Source organism: Papio anubis, chromosome 6, assembly GCF_008728515.1.
Source record: "Papio anubis isolate 15944 chromosome 6, Panubis1.0, whole genome shotgun sequence".
Classification (NCBI taxonomy): Eukaryota; Metazoa; Chordata; class Mammalia; order Primates; family Cercopithecidae; genus Papio; species Papio anubis.
The window spans coordinates 2,528,165-2,545,007 of record NC_044981.1 but is presented as its reverse complement, the minus strand read 5'-3'; the positions used below and the strand labels follow the sequence as shown (position 1 = coordinate 2,545,007).

The 16,843-nt window shown below is 44.0% G+C and overlaps 1 protein-coding gene across 4 annotated transcripts in view; it reads left to right on the top strand.

Moving 5' to 3' along the window:
• MYLK4 (myosin light chain kinase family member 4) overlaps positions 1-15,906 on the top strand; it is an 87,530-nt gene extending 71,624 nt beyond the window's left edge. For 2 of the 4 annotated variants that reach the window (XM_009204346.4, XM_009204348.4), the window contains 6 exons: positions 2,008-2,078; positions 2,889-3,017; positions 3,954-4,106; positions 7,189-7,267; positions 11,023-11,098; positions 14,434-15,906. In XM_009204346.4, the coding sequence (XP_009202610.2) occupies positions 2,008-2,078; positions 2,889-3,017; positions 3,954-4,106; positions 7,189-7,267; positions 11,023-11,073 (483 nt within the window). In that variant the 3' untranslated portion in view covers positions 11,074-11,098; positions 14,434-15,906. The remainder of the gene's footprint in view (positions 1-2,007; positions 2,079-2,888; positions 3,018-3,953; positions 4,107-7,188; positions 7,268-11,022; positions 11,099-14,433) is intronic. The other 2 variants (XM_009204347.4, XM_009204349.4) reach the window with 2 other exon arrangements.
• Positions 15,907-16,843: the final 937 nt, after the last annotated feature.

Genomic DNA, 16,843 nt, shown 5'->3' with positions numbered 1-16,843 from the left:
TGATCAAGTCCCACGTTGGGACTAAGTATCATAAAGTACATCTTGTGTGGCTTGGTCATTTTCTCATTTCCCTGTTTGCACAGCATGACAGTAAGGTAAAATATATATTCTATATAACATCCCATCTATTGCATGTCACCAGGGATTGCATAGCTAAATAAATTTAGCCTCCTTAAATAGGTTTCCATGGGCCTCTCTTCCTATAACTTGGCTTCCCTCACTGTCTTGATTTATGTGCCTTGCCTTTCCCATTCACTTTTGAGCAGGAGGAGAGCAGGAGGAAGTGGTTTATAAAATGACAAAGTCAGAGGTTAAAAATCATTAGCAAAAGCCTGGCTATGAGCTGGGTTTGATAATACATGCTTTCACGGAGCATTTTCATTGACTGTAGATATTCTGCAGATATCCCTAACGGGATTTGATTGGCAACTGGAACTAAGAGCAAACCTATTGTAAGTCAAATGACTCCATCTGGGGCTTCGTAACATTGATTGAGGACCTGCAGCGGGCAATTTTAGTTATGGCTTGGATGCAAAGATCATAAAAAAGGTGACAGCTGGATGGGTCATTAAGGAGCTGCTTTTCTGAAAGATCCTTGGAAGGAAAAGGGCCAAAAATATTAAGAATGATTGTCACTATGTGGGGGGAGATTGTAGGTGACTTACAAACAGTCTGTTTCATATTTTTCTGTTTTGCAAATTTTATCCAATGAACATTCTTTAATTTTATCATCATAAAAAGGCTAACTTTTTGAAATGCCCTCAAAACGGTATCTCTATATCCTGCAAACTTTTTGATGCCGCAGTACTCCTTCACAATTGGACAGCTTTATACATGATCAATCAGTTATTTAAGCACGAAACCAAATGTTTCACATAACACCCCTTCTCTATAATGACTTTGACTTACAAACATCTGTTTTAGAGATATTTTAGAAAAGGCCTTCCAAAGATATTCTACCCAACCAAATGTACTATTGAATATTGATAAGGAGACGCTGTGTCATTTCATAATGTGTCTCTGAATTTCTGATCTCATTGGAACCTCTTCTCCATCCGGACAGGTTGGGGAGGGGGAGCCTGCTCCCACTAAAGGCTGAGGAATGGGATCCTGGGCATTCGCCTTCTGGGCTGGTGCCCTCCAGCTCATAAAGAGTTGGGACTGAGGGTTCTTAACTCTTTGAAAACTTTTTTTCTCTTTTATAAATGGTCTTGACTTTAAATCAAATCACTTACTTTCCCCAGACCTCCGTTTTTCGACCCCAATAAACATCAGGTGCAGTGGTCGGACATTCTGTGAGCACTGAGGCTGCGCTACAACCTACTTGTCTCCCCTACACCCCAAGGCTGTCAGGTTAGCAGGCTAAGGCCTTACCAGGGCCTAGCTCCAAGGGAACACTTAGTCAGGGGATTTAGGCATTGAGACCAAACTCAGCAAAACCTCAGAACTGCCGAGACCGAAGAATGACTGGAGAGAAAAGCCCTCGTCTCCCGTGCGACTTTCCCGTAAGCGCTGAGCAAAGGGAAGCTCTGGAGGCCGGAACATTCACAGTACAGTGCACGTTCAGTGTGGCTGTTTAAATGGAGCAGGTCAGTTCTCTTGGAACTCATAAATCTTGGGAAAACTATTTCTCCAAGAAGGGGAAATTCATACTCAATAATTTAGAGGGGCAGATGTCGGGTCTGAGCGGGCCTCCACAGTGCATTTGGGAAGGACTGAAGCAGCCTCCTCTTCTTGCTCCCCTCAAGGCCTCTGCCTGAACTCAGGCATCAGGGTGAACGGTGAAGCCGTGGAGAGGACTGGGTAATGCAGGGTTGGCAGGATACCCGCAACCTCATCCACCACATAATTAAAGGAGAAAGTGCCCACACGGACAAGCCCGCCCCCCCGAAGTGAGAGGCCTGATACGTTTTTTCTGAGCGTCGTCGTATTTTTAGTTGTGGTTCAAGGACAATTTGAGTGAATGATGGTTGTTTTCATTGCTAATGTGTCTCTTTCTCCTGGCAGCCTGAGAATATCCTGTGTGTGAATCGGGATGCTAAGCAAATAAAAATTATTGATTTTGGATTGGCCAGAAGGTATGTCTATTTGGACGTAGGTGTACGAACGGAGGTAGGGGACATGATGGGTGCCCTTTCTTTGCAAACATATATCTGATCTGCTCCTTGGTTTCATGATCTCATTTATAATTAATTTAACAGAAATTATTATGTTTGGCCTTAACTTGCTAAATTTGAGACTTGAGTGTTTAGAAGTTTCTATAATGCATGCAGTAAAAAGTATAAAAAATTAAAACCTAATGCAGTGAAGTTTATTAAATTAGAAGCCATTAATTTAGCATTTGCAAGTGTTTGTCCTCATCTTTCATATTTGTTCCATCTGTACAGAGAAGATTTACTTTAAAAATATTAACAATGTAAGCAAGATTGCAAAGGGTTCTGGCACATGTAAGATTCCTCAGGGAACAAAGAGTTTACGTGGACAATTCAGCACATCGACGATGTGTATAAAATGGATGTTGTAAATTATTGCAGTACTCTGTTTATTCATTAATACAGGCTTACTCCAGTCATCCCCGTGTCAATGACTGTATCAGGTTTCCTCTTGTCATCTTCTATAATTCAGATGTTCTAATTATTCACAGCGGCTTCTCCCACAACTGGTTCAACCTATTAAGGTTTCCCAGTATGAATTTTGACTTTTAAATTTTCTGGGACCGCTGTACAAGTTTTTGATACTCTTTCTTCGTTGTTTGGGTTCCTTTAATGTTTGTTTAGTTGAAGTTTGCTGTAGGGCTGAAGTTATTTTGTCTCATAGACTGCATCATTTCAGTGTTCATGATTTTTGATTGACACTTCCATCCTCCCACTTTGTCTCTTACATCGCAGATACAAACCCAGAGAGAAGCTGAAGGTGAACTTTGGAACCCCAGAATTTCTAGCCCCTGAAGTTGTTAACTATGACTTTGTTTCCTTTCCAACCGACATGTGGAGTGTGGGGGTCATCGCCTATATGCTGTGAGTAGCTCTCCCCATCTCTGACCCTTCTCCATCTCCATGCTTATTTTCTGAGGTTTTGCCATTTTAAATAAAAGCCCCAATTGAGGTCCGTAAAAAATAAATAGCACTGTCCCATCCTCAGTTGCTTTCTAGGTTCTGTTGAATCCTGTGGGTGAAAGGACTGAATTCTTTCCCTGTACATCATTTGGAAAAGTAAATGTGTGTCCTCTTCATTAATCACTGTAACTCCTAGGACACAACCTAAAAACCAAAAAATAATTAAAGAGCTCACATGGCCCGGCGCGGTGGCTCATGCCTGTAATCCCAGCACTTTGGGAGGCTGAAGCGGGCAGATCACAAGGTCAAGAGATCGAGACCATCTTTGCCAACATGGTGAAACCCCGTCTCTACTAAAAATACAAAAATTAGCCAGGTTTGGTGGTGTGTGCCTCTAATCTTAGCTACTCGGGAGGCTGAGGCAGGAGAATCACGTGAACCCGGGAGGCGGAGGTTACAGTGAGCCAAGATCACGCCATTGCACTCCAGCCTGGTGACAGAGCGAGACTGCGTCTCAAAAAAAAAAAAAAAAAAAAAGCTCATATCCTGATCTGCTAAGTGACTCAGGCTAGCCCCACCCCTCAGAGATGACCTGCCTGGCGTTTGCCATCTGAGCATGTAGTAGCACTTTGCAAACTGTAAAGTGATTTAAAAAGGAAGCTGATATTCATATTCATATTCTGTTGCTGCTGTCTTTATTGCCACAGTTGTTTAATTAGGAGTTGGGTGGGAGTGGCAAGCATTTTCTTGATTGCAATAATATATTATAAAATTATGCTTTCGGATTACGTTATTTTCCTTCTCTCACCTTTGAATGGCAGAACCAGAAAAGCAATCTGTATGGAAAGGGATTGAGGCTGTTTAAAAAATACTCACTCTGGACCCTGTGTCCTCCAGACTTAGCGGTTTGTCCCCTTTCCTGGGTGACAATGATGCCGAGACGCTGAACAACATCCTGGCCTGCAGGTGGGACTTAGAGGATGAAGAATTTCAGGACATCTCAGAGGAGGCCAAGGAGTTCATCTCCAAGCTTCTGATTAAGGAGAAGAGGTAACCCAAGTTCGTCCTGTGCTCTGGGCACGGTAGGGATGATCAGGAAGCAGGGCGTACCACCAGGGCTGTTAGAATTTATTCCCTCACTAACATCTGTGATGCTCGTGCAAAGTCACAGATAGAATGAGGTTTGATCCTCTTGACCCTCTCTACTGAGATCTGGGACTGCTTTGGTCATGAAGCTACACAGACCTTTCTCCTCCTGTTCCCTCACTAACATCTGTGATGCTAGTGCAAAGTCACAGATAGAATGAGGTTTGATCCTCTTGACCCTCTCTACTGCAGTCTGGGACTGCTTTGGTCATGAAGCTACACAGACCTTTCTCCTCCTGCCATTTATCACGCAGCTGTACCAACCATGGGCTCCTGCTGGGCCTCAGTTGACTCACTGTCAAAATGAAGGACTTAGGAGAAGTATTTCTAGGATTCCTTTCACCTCTACAAAGCTGTATATGGTTCTGTGTAGCTGAATCTTTAACTACCATTTCATTTGAGAACCTACTATGGTGGTTTGCCCATGATCACACCACCAGTAATTGGCAGAACGGAGGCTCAAACAGATAGTTCTCCTTCCCCCACGGCCACACATTTGGCTGTTATCTATTACATGGGCCTCTATTTTCTGTTATGCTAAAACCACATTAATTCAAAATTCAGTGGATGAAAAAGAGTGACACTGGAATATAGGGATTTGCGTTTTAGAATCAGAGAGGGAGAAGGGCATTGTGATTAACCCATCAAACGCTCTGTTTCAGATGGCTTTCTACCTGAGCCATATAATGATTGAATCTGTTAAGACTTTCAGGACCAACAGCACTTGTCTTACCGTTTTATTATCTTTATGGCTTTAAAGTCACAATACACATGGCCATGGATCAACAGGTAGGAGGGTGTCACAGGGAGTGGGGAAACAGTGTAGGCAGGGGGTCTGGCACAGAGCCTGGCAAGAGATGCCTTCATTCAAGTGTCAATCACCTACTGTGTGCCAGGAAATGTGTCATGTGTTAAGAATAGATGCACATCCAGTCCCTACCTACAGTAACTCACCATCTAATAAAAAGGATAGGTATTTTTTTAAAAGATGTAATAAAATGTGGTTAACACAAAGATAAGGCCAGAACTGAGTCCCTAGAGAATGAATAGAACCTAGCCAGGCTAGGAGTATCAGTCAGACAAGAGGGACAATTCACAAATAGTGGATTAATAATAATAATAACCTTGATGGAAAAGCACAATAACAGCCAGGGTTGTTATTATTAGCACATTACCCTTCCCAAGGCAGTGAACAGATGGAAACTGTCAACGCTTTCAAATCTTCAGAGGACGAGAAATCCACATTTACTGCGAACCTGTTTTACACGTGTACTTTTGTGTGTTATCTTATTTGGCTTCTGGATAATCCTGTGGTCTGTGGAGACCATCATTTTACAGATGGGGAAACTGAGGCTGAGAGCAGTGCTGCATTCACATGGCCAGCTCAGAGCAGATGCAGAGGTGGACCCAGTGGGCTCCAGTGCTGCTCACTCCTTCAGTCTGAGGGCTTCATGAATGCCCAAGGAGCATCAGATACCCATCTGGGCCGATGGCAACAAGCTTAGAATTCCAGTCAATGCTTGGATGAAACTAAAGCCAAAAGCCAAACACCACTATCACAGAATAAATTTCTGGGGTACAAAAATAAACTTGAAATGTTATTAAAAGTTTAATTATTCGTACAATGTTATTGCTAACTTTTTAATAGCCAGATTTAAGAAGTTCGACCCTAGAGTGCAGAATCATCATTTTTCACCTTGGTCAGCCATTGGAAGGCTCTGGAGATCCAGAGCTGAAAATGTTTGACACTAAAGCAGAACCACACTTCCAACTGCGGTTGGTGGAAGTCAAGAGATTTTTAAAAATTACCTCTGCCTGTTTTTGGCACTATAATGGTGATGTTGTCACCAAGTTCATTGACTGTAATAAAGACTTATCTCCTTTTCAAATCTTATACTTAAATATTTTGGTATCTGATGAAGCGATTGCATTGAAGCAATCCTACACACTGAAGGTTCATTACTGCTTGGAACTACCTCTTTGACTTCAGACTGTTGCATTCACTTACAGATTTTTTTTGAGACGGAATCTCACAGTGTCACCTAGGCTGGAGTGTAATGGCACGATCTTGGCTCACTGCAACCTCCACCTCCTGGGTTCAGGTGATTCTCCCGCCTCAGCCTCCTGAGTAGCTGGGATTACAGGTGTGCCCCACCACACCCAGCTAATTTTTTGTATTTTTAGTAGAGACGGGGTTTCACTATGTTGGCCAGACTGGTCTTGAATTCCTGACTTCATGATCCGCCCGCCTCAGCCTCCCAAAGTGCTGGAATTACAGGCGTGAGCCATTGCGCCTGGCCTACAGTTTTTATTTTGAAAGGTTATTTGTTTTAACGTGATAAATCTTAGCACATCAAACAAATTTATAGAGCTTAGAATTCGAATATAGTAAATCTATATTATTCTTCTTCATATTATTTCCCAAAATTGTATAAACCTTTGCTAGCTCCAAAGGGATATTGTTTCTTTGTAAAAGTATCTAATGGTCCCTCTCTTAATAATTACATCGACTCTATTTCCCTACCTATTTAACTCAAAACTTCTTAATTCAAAAGTTAGTAATATTTATTATTCAAAAGTTTTAATACGTAAACTGCTTTGGCAATCATCAAGAACCATTGTAGCATTTTGCTCTTACAATAATAAATATATATTTATCTTTCAACTGACTGATAGGAATCCACTTTACTAAGTTCAAATGTTATACTACAGAAATGGTTACTTATATTTGAAAGTAAGTGTTCAGTTATTAACAAGGATTTTTATTATTTGCCTTGTTTGTCTTTACTAATGTTTTCCTGATTGGATTTGATAGTCACCTATGCCATCACTGATAGCACACAATTCAAGAGAAGGCAGAATTGACCATGAGTTTGACATTCGGCCATCTGGTCTCCCAAAGGCAGAGGCTGGAGCTGAAATTGAACAGCAGATGCAGGCCTTCTTTGGTGTGTTTCTACTAATCACCGTCTGAATTTCCCTCTAGTTGGCGAATAAGTGCAAGCGAAGCGCTCAAGCACCCCTGGTTGTCAGACCACAAGCTCCACTCCAGACTCAATGCCCAGGTGACCACGGCTTCTTACTCTTCCTCTTTTTCTCCTGTCTGCCTGTCTTTTGAAAATCAGATGCTAGAGTCACCTTAACCTTAAATAAGGTTCTTTCTCATTCCTTTTCTCATGGACTGCAAATCTTGTGTGCGTATTAAATTACTTAAAATGCATTTTTAAAAATATTTATTTATTTATTTTTATTTTTTTATTTTTTTTTTGAGGCAGAGTTTCACTCTTGTTGCCCAAACTGGAGTGCAATGGTGCGATCTCAGCTCACTGCCACCTCCACTTCCCGGGTTCAAGTGATTCTCCTGCCGCAGCCTCCCAAGTAGCTGGGATTACAGGTGTACACCACCATGCCTGGCTAATTTTGTAATTTTAGTAGAGACAGAGTTTCACCATATTAGTCAGGCTGGTCTCAAACCCCGACCTCGTGATCCACCCACCTCGGCCTCTCATAGTGCTGGGATTACAGGCGTGAGCCACTGCACCTGGCCTTAAAATGCTTTTTTGGGCAGTTTACATTTTAAAAATAATGTATTTGTTGTTTAATAGAGTATTTTCAGCACAACTGTTTATTATTAAATTGTTGTATCCATTATAAAATGAATTAATTCATTGTCTTATGTGCACATACATACAGACATATAACCTATAAACATACAAAGTTCTGGAGAATATATAGTAATATTCATTCAGGAGAAATATGCCTCCTTAAAACAGAATTCAGCATTCTAAATACTGTGCTCACCTGGCTTGGTCTGCTCTGGGCACCGAATCTAATTATTAGATAACTTGAATCTATTAGAATTATCTAATACTCAGCTTGGTCCAGATAGCTATACAAGTCTTTGTGTAGGAGACTCTTAGACTACAGACTGAGTATGGTGAATAGCCTAGCCCACTCTCTGTAATAACTTCTTACAATGAAATCTTCATCTACTCTCATCGCCTTAATTAACAGATGTTCATATTCCAACTTCCTCATCTGCCTCTTTGGCAAAGGTATCTTTCCTAAGCTGCAGAACCGTGTGTCCGTCTGTGCACTAGATGTTTCCACCTGGATCTTCCCACCCCGAAACTAATCTCATCTCCCTGCACCTCGCCTCACCATCAGCGATCCTCCTAGGGAAGGATGCCCTGGAGCGGTCTCAGCCAGCCCCCGCGCATCTTCTTTGTTTCCTTCCTCTCCCGCAATCCCCCATCTCATGTTTAATTTACCTCCATGTTCTGTACATGATATCCCCTAATGACCTCTGGAACCTGTGTATTTCTCTCCATTCCCATGGTTACCGTGGCCTGGGACATGCCTCCCTGAATGACTGCAGCCTCCTGACTGGCTTCTTGGCCTCCTTCGTGTTGTCTCCATCCAAATGATTGTGGATTATATAATTAACACAGAAACAGATGTGCAATGCCCAAGTAACTTTACTGAACATCTAGGATGTTCAACTGGCAAGATGCACATACAGGCAAGACGCCATGCAAACCTTTGGGCCCACCAGGGACCTGTCTGACGTGCCCATCAGTTAGGGTGGCTGGTGCCCTGCCCTAGTATAGCATGGGTTTGATACGTTTTTGTTTCTTCCACCTTTGCTCCTCATCCTCTCCATTTCCTGAGGTTTTTGGAATGGAACTTTTTCACTGACCAACAAACCTTGGAATGACTATGCCTTCGGTACTCACTTTTTCCACATCCAGTTTTTATTGAAATTAACTTTATTTCTAAATTCAGCATCGGCACTAAGTTTTATTTGTGTCTGAATATACCTTTCCTTGATAATTGGTACTGATGTCAAGTAAAAATAGACTTATTACCTAGTGGGTACCTCATCCAGACTACATAAACTGCTTATTAGGGTTACCAACCTATTTTGAGCCAATTTTCCACCAATGTATTTTTATCCAAGCTTATTGGTGTCCAAATACGCTTTGACATGGTAGGATAGTATAGAAACCACAGCGGATAATTAATGACATTGTACAGTTTAAAAAGTTTAAGAATATTTTTTAAACCATGTAACAACAAGTGAAATCACCTTTTGTATCCATCCATCTGCTGGTACCTGAGGTGAATAGATAGTTCAAGAGTGATGATGGTTTTTTTCTTTTTTTAATGAAAAACAAATGCCATTTTATAAATCTAGTTATTACAGTTATAATTATACGGCATTGTGGAGGCACCCTTCTAACTGCTTTACAAAAAATACCTCCCTCACTCCTCATAGCAACCCATGAAACAGGCACATTAGTGTCTGTAGCTGAGAACACTCAGGACAGGGCTGAGCTCTGGAGTCCGGACAGAGCCTCACTGCTCTGCTCTCCTGCCACTGATGGGCTGCTGGGTACCGGGGACCTGAGCGATGCTTCCAGAACCTTTCTTGTACCATACAGTTTTAGTGTTACTCAAAGTCAATATTCAAACTTAGTATATCTTACTTTTCAAGGAAATATTGAGACTAAAGTTTCCCAGAAGGCTTATTTTTAGAATAATCTTGGTTTTACAAAATCAGAATTTACCTTTAAGTTGAAAATTTAATTCTGATCCAAAACTGTTTACCATTGCAACCTAAATTCTATTGTTAAGTCTTTCGTGTATTTTTATTTGTCTCTTTTGCTTCGAGCTTAAAAGCACTTGCTATTTTGTAACCACTTGAGTAGCATATTGACTCTCACTAAATTTAAGAAGGACTTTTTTTTCTTAGAAGTTAACATCCGAGAGTTCTCTGCCCTCTGTATTATGCTCAAGGTGACATGCGATGACTCCCAGCCTTTCTTACGTCCCCAACCATCTGTGTGTAACCTGTTTCCATCAGAAGCAGCTCTCAGCTGGGGTGGGGCAAAGCACTCCCAAACTAGGAATCTACTAGAACTCAGCACCTGCTGCAGAATTAGCCAGGGTTCTGGGGCCAGAGGAAGGAACATGACACGAATTTGACATGGTTTCTTTCCCCCAGAGCTAAGAAGCCTCTGAGCCTTCCTTCCCATTCTCAGTGTTGTGACCTTGGCTCATGCCCTTTCAGTGAACTAATAAAACAACCTGTGAACTGATATCCAACCTCTACTCACCCTCTTCCCTAATCTACCAAATCATTAGTTCCTTAATTACAGCTCAGACCTTGATTGAAAAAATCTTCACACGTTCCCCATGGTCCATACCAGACCCAACCCAGTTGCAGTCAGGGCCTGCTCCAGGACACCCCCAGCTCTTATTTTGAGCCTTGTCTCCACTGCTGCCTCCAGAGCAGCCCACAAGTCAGTACTTGTCTAAGGCCTGTATTAAATGCCCCGGCTTTTCTCAGTCCTTAAACTGGACTCTTTCTCTGTGTTCTTGAATCTCTTTGTGGAATTCACATTATCGTTGTCTACTCAATTTGAAAACTTTTGGAAGAAGCTGTTTCTGTGTCTGACTCATCTTTGCAGTCATCGTAGCCCCAGTATCGCAAGTGACAGGGCACTCTTGTGCTATATCAGCGTGAGTTTTGGCAAAACACACCTAAGTGTGATGAGGTGCTGAGCTGTTTGGCCCTGACACTGTGTGAGAAGGAAGGGTCGTGTGACAGGGGCCTCAGGGGAGACTGGACTCTGAGATGGACTCCGAGGTTGGCCAGGGTGTCTGTCAGGGGGTTGTCGGGAATGTAGGCTTCAAGAATCTCTCTTGAAGAGCACCTTCTACTCAGTAGCAAGTGACTGTCTTTTCACGTGTGCTCATAGTCAGGGCCTGATGGAAACAGTCCTAATCCTTCCCACATGCCTTCTGCTTTCCCTAGAAGAAGAAGAAGAATCGTGGCTCTGATGCCCAGGACTTTGTGACCAAATAGTCTACAGGAGGCACCCATTTGAAAGGTTAGTCTTGGGTCCCCTCAAGAGGTGTCTGTGAAGGCCTTAAGAGACAGGAATAAGAAAGAAATGGAACATTTGCTCACAGACTATGTGGGAAGAAGAGCCGCGTTTTGGCTGGCGTGGAGGGCCCTGAAATCCGAATGCTGTGTTTGCACCCTGGCTCTGCTCTTTCTTGCTGGAGGAAACTCAGTGCCTGACTCGTGGGTTGGGGAGAGTCTCACTTCCTAAGCTTGTTGAGTGGCTCCCATGAGAGCATCCAAGCAAAGCCCCGAAACCAGGGCCTGGTGCGTAGGAGGGATCAATAACCAGCTCAGGGGGTGCTGGTAACCGTCTGGGGGTAGTCCTTAGACAATGTGTGAGATCAGAGGAAGTGACACCCTCTTTTGTACAGATGGGGAAATTGCATCTCAGAGACTCAGAGACTAAATAACACCCCCACGGCCATGCAGCTTGTAAAGGGTGGAATGTGGTTCCCTTGGGTGTTTCTGAAGCTGACGCCCACGTTTTTTAATCCCCTGAGCTGCTTCCTGATCTTGGCCTGCTCTACGAGCCCAAAGAATACCACCTCCTACACACACCCAGACACATGTGGACCTCCACCTAGCTCAGGTGTTTTTGGAATCATTGAGAGATGGGTTTACACATGAATACCTTCTTTGATATCAATAATCTAGCCCAATGTAGCCCTAAAGGAGAAGACTAACAGGCACATGTACTTATGAAGGACTCTAAGAAAACCCAACATTCATGTCCTTGCCGGCGGCCTGGACCCTGCAGCGAGTCAGCTCCCTAATCTTGGGCGGGGAGTCCACAGCCATTTTCTCAGCTCCGTGCATGGAACTGCACAGGGTTGATGACTTGTGAGTGAGTTCTTGCTGCTCACTGTGTTTTTTTGTTGTTGTTGTTTGTTTGTTTTTTGAGATGGAGTCTTGCTCTGTCACCCAGGCTGGAGTGCAATGGTGCTATCTTGGCTCACTGCAACCCCCACCTCCCAGGTTCCAGCGATTCTCCTGCCTCAACATCCTGAGTAGCTGGGATTACAGGCACCTGCCACCACGCCTGGCTAAGTTTTGTATTTTTAGTAGAGACGGAGTTTCACCATGTTAGCCAGGCCGGTCTCAAACTCCTGACCTTAGGTGATCCGCCCGCCTCCGCCTCCCAGAGTGCTGGGATTACAGGGTGAGCCATGAGGCCTGGCCTGGTCTTCATCCTTTCTTCTGATAGGTCTGTTTCCGGGCCTGAGGTTTCTACCCAGGCAAAAATATCAAACCTTTTTGATTGTACATATTCTTGTAAGTTGCCTTGAATTTTTGTAGAATAAGATGGGGTAGAAATGAATCAGTACCTCATAGTAAAGGCCACACATCAGTACTAGGAAAACACTTGGCTTTCGGAGGAAAGGAAGCTTACATATGCCCCTGTCACTTATTTAGAAATCCACAAAAAGTGAACAGGAAGGCTTGTGCATTCTATTTACAAAGACCATTCTTCTTTGTCAAAAACAGCAAGGACATGAAAGTCTCGATAAGGTAGGAGAGAGTTTTGTTTCTTGTGAGGACAACCTGGAGCAAGAAAGGACCCTCGTGCCCCCAGGCCTAGGTTATGGCCCTCGGCGAGGTGCCCCAGCCCTGCTCCGTGAGTGCCTGGATCCACAGGCAACCAGGCTGTGTCCGCTCCTTCTCCCCGCCCCGCCTTCACCCTCTCCCCTAGAAGCAGTTTTGTCCCCAGCGACCACAAACCCCGAGGGTTTGCCACAAACCACCTTCCCACCATAAGGACTGGAGCCACTTTGGAGGCCTGATGGGAATGAATTCACTGGGTGACAGGGTTGCATTCCAAGGCGGGCCTGCTGCCAGGGTCTGGCGGGGGAAGAATGAGGAGGAAATGGTGATGGGAGGGGGTAGAGTCCTTCCTCACAGACATGGGTGTTTCGAACGCGGTGTGATGGAAGACAACAGCAGCCTATGAAGTGATGGCCGTGCAGAGGACGAAGACAGCACATTTGGGCTGGCCACGCTGGGGCAGCTGGGCACAGCCTCTGCTGGAACTGCTTGAGGAAGCCTGCTGACGGCCATGGAGCCGGCTGCCTTCCTTTCCTGCACTCTTCAGCCCCCTTGGCCTCAGAAATTCACCTGAGTCACACCACAGGCCAAGGAAGAATCATTTCAGATACACACAATCTGGATGTTTCCTAGGCTGGGGTGCAGTGTCGTCAGCATAGCTCACTGCAGCCTCAAACTCCTGGACTCAGGCGATCCTCCTACCTCAGCCTCCCAAGTAGCTGTGAGAAAAGGCATGCACCACCACACCTGGCTAATTTTTAAGTTTTTTGTAGAGGTGGGGTCTCACTATGTTGCCCAGGCTGGCCTTGAACTCCTGAGCTCAAGTGATCCTCCTGCCTCTGTCTCCCGAAGCACTGAGATTACAGGAATAAGAGCCACCATGTCCCGCCTACCTTCCTACTTTAAATAAATAAATAAATAAAACTTAATGTAAGATTTTAACTCTGGGAGCAGCCTCATTTGAGAAGTTAGAAAAAAAAAAAAAAGATTATTCTTCACAATAATATTCCCCGTCAGGATGAGATGGGTTTATGGCAGGATGTATTATGACGGAAACCAAATTTGAGATAATATTGATTTTAAAAATCTGGTGGTTGAAGATTATTCCTGTGGAAAAAGAAAAAGTTCCAGGCCGATAAATAAGGCGTAATTCACAATGTCAACCGAGGCATATACATCTCCTGCAATTTGTCAGAGGAAACATTCCCAAAATCAACCTGGTGGCATTTTGTTTCTGGTTACCTCTGTCGTATCTTTTGCCAACTTATGGGATATAAATTTAGGGTACTCCCCAGATCCACAGGAATGATGGCAGGTAGCCGTGTGCGGGCCCCAGGTCAGACGTGGTCATAAAGCCCGTGGAAATGTCCCCACACCTGAGGCCACATTCTCACTTTGATGCTGGGATCAAGCTGACCAGATGGATGGGGTGGCTGTACTTCAGGTGAAACAAAGAGGCCTTGTCCTTCAATATTGCAAATAGTCCTAAAATATCTTGCACAAATTTACCCATGTAACAAACCTGCACATGTACCCCTTGAACCTAAAATACAAGTTGGAAAGAAAAAAAAATATCTTGCACAAACTAAACATTAAAAAGCCCAACTCTGGTAAGTGGTGGCATCCATCAAGAGGTTTCTTTTTTTTCCCCGCTCACATACACACATACGTTATTAAAAAAAATCATCTGTGGTTTTCCTAAGGGGCACAACCAACTAATTATAATTTTAAAAGCCCTGCTGAATTAACAAGATTCATATTTTGTTTGCTTTGCAGGAAAACTGCTGCGGTTGCTGCTGCTACGAGAAAATTTTTTGAAAAATCAGCAGTTCTGATGCCTTGACCCCTATGATGATTGGCAGTCTTAGCAGGGGGAACCCTCGACCCTGAATTTGAACTTGAACTGGAGCGCCTCTGCTATGTTCAGAGGACGCCCAGCGCTGCGGTCTGCTCTCAGGGCGCAGACACATCCCTGCACCCGGTGGTAGTGACGTTGGGAAGATGTTCCCTGCCACCTTGAGATTTTTTACTTCTAGAAATTTTTTTTTGCTCTTAGTCACTGGGGTAGGGGGCGCATTGTGTCTGCTATTTCTCAGATGACTACAGCCATGACACTTGAGATGTACCGGAGATTTCAAAACTGGAGGATGCATTTGGAGGGAGGAAGCTACTTCTAGCCATTAGACTATGCCTTTTGAAGGGGCAATTAGATGGCCAGAAAGAATTCTAGCTCCCATGCACCCTTGAAGACTTAGTTTCTCAGACTCTGCCATTTTGATTTGGTCTACGGTCACGTGACTACAATGGATAAATAATTTGCTTGCTGGAACAGAAGCCGTCTTTGAATTCCCCAACAAGAGGCATCAGCCACTGTGTCTTTCATTTATTCTTAATTGTCCTCAAAGCGCGTTTTCTTCCAAGTAGCTGATTCTGTTTTTCGCATCTATACTCCCTGCACCCTTCTGACTGACAGTTCATCCCCACAAAACACATTGGTTTTGAGAGGTGATGCAAAAAGTATCTGTTTATGGTTGGTCTTTGAAATTCTGACCTTTGGAATAATGTCAACAGTCACAAGAGGTTTCCTCAAGCCCCAGTTGTCAACGAAAAGAGACGGATCTGCACCTCCTGGAGCAAGACAGCACTGAGCTTTCAATGTTGAAGTGACTTGGGAAGTAACCTGCAAGCTTCTGGGTAAACACAAACAAACATTGACAAAGACCAAGTCCAGTCTCTCGCCCTGCTGTCTCACGGGACTCAGTGGGGGTAAAGAAATCGCAGTCGGACACCAGAGGTGACGGCAACTCTGCGAGTTCACCTGCTGGACGTGAGAACGTTGGAATGTTCCAGTTGGAAGGTTCCTATGCCTAGCCCATGTGCCATTTCACAGCAGATATGTTAGAAGGGAAATGGCCCTGCTGTAGACAGTTATGGGGCCCAGAAAGGCACTGGGCTTTAAAGAGCAAAACGACTGTGTCGTTTCCACGTGAGGGAGAGGCAAGGAAAAGCCCCACAAAATTCCCATTACCCGCTCAACTCCAAGCTCACCACCCAGCTTCATGAACTTTCCTCACATTTTCCATTTCCAAATAACTGTTGCGTTGAATCAGCTGTGTTAATGCCTTTATTCTTTGTGTTTTGTTTGTTTGTTTGTTTTTGTTTTGACGGAGTCTTGCTCTGTCACGAGGCTGGAGTGCAGTGGCGCCATCTCAGTTCACTGCAACCTCGGCCTCCCTGGTTCAAGCGATTCTCCTGCAGCCTCCCGAGTAGCTGGGATTACAGGCGCGTGCCAGCACGCGTGGCTGATTTTTGTATTTTTCATAGACATGGGGTTTCACCATGTTGGCCAGGATGGTCTCAATCTCTTGACCTTGTGATCCGCCCGCCTCGGCCTCCCAAAGTGCTGGGATTACAGGCGTGAGCCACCGCGCCCAGCCAATGCCTTTGTTTTTATCCATCTGTCCTTCTAAGCTCCTGTTGTCACAATAGCAATGAAAGGTATAAGAATTACTTGGTAGCCTCTTCAGGGATGGCCATTTCACTTTGCATCAGCTTTCCCCCATTATGTCTCAGATCCACCTAAGGAATCCTTCCTGACAGCATGCCATGAATGTGTGCAACATTGTTACTCTCATCTTGAAGGTAAGGAGGAAGTAGAGATAGCAGGAAATGTGTGATTTGGTGAAGGCCACATGCAAATTTTGTGGTCTTGCTAGTTATAAAACTGACTCCTTTCTAGCCTTTGCTCTTATATTATGATGCATTTCTTTTTCTCCTTTGGCCTTGCATTCATCCAAGTTTGGTTTCTTATGTTCCTGTTATGTGACTATGCTTCAAATGTTTAATTTCGTTTCCTTAAAACACACACACACACACACACAAAACCCTGTGACTGGAGTGTTATATTACTATGCTATCTTTAGCTGATGCTATTCATTGAGGCTGGAAAAATACAAGCCAGTGCATGCATTAATACTTAGTTAGACCACAGAGAGCTGGCATTCACTCAAGTGCTAAACAGGACACGAGGGTCTGATTTGAAGCCCCTCGTGGCAGGGCGTTTTCTGTCCTGTGGTGTGCATTCTCTACCAAATCAAGCATGAGATCTTTTGCACGACATGCAATTTGCATCCACCTTCCCTTCTGACTCACGTTGGCAGATAAACTGTCCCCAGACCCTGCCACA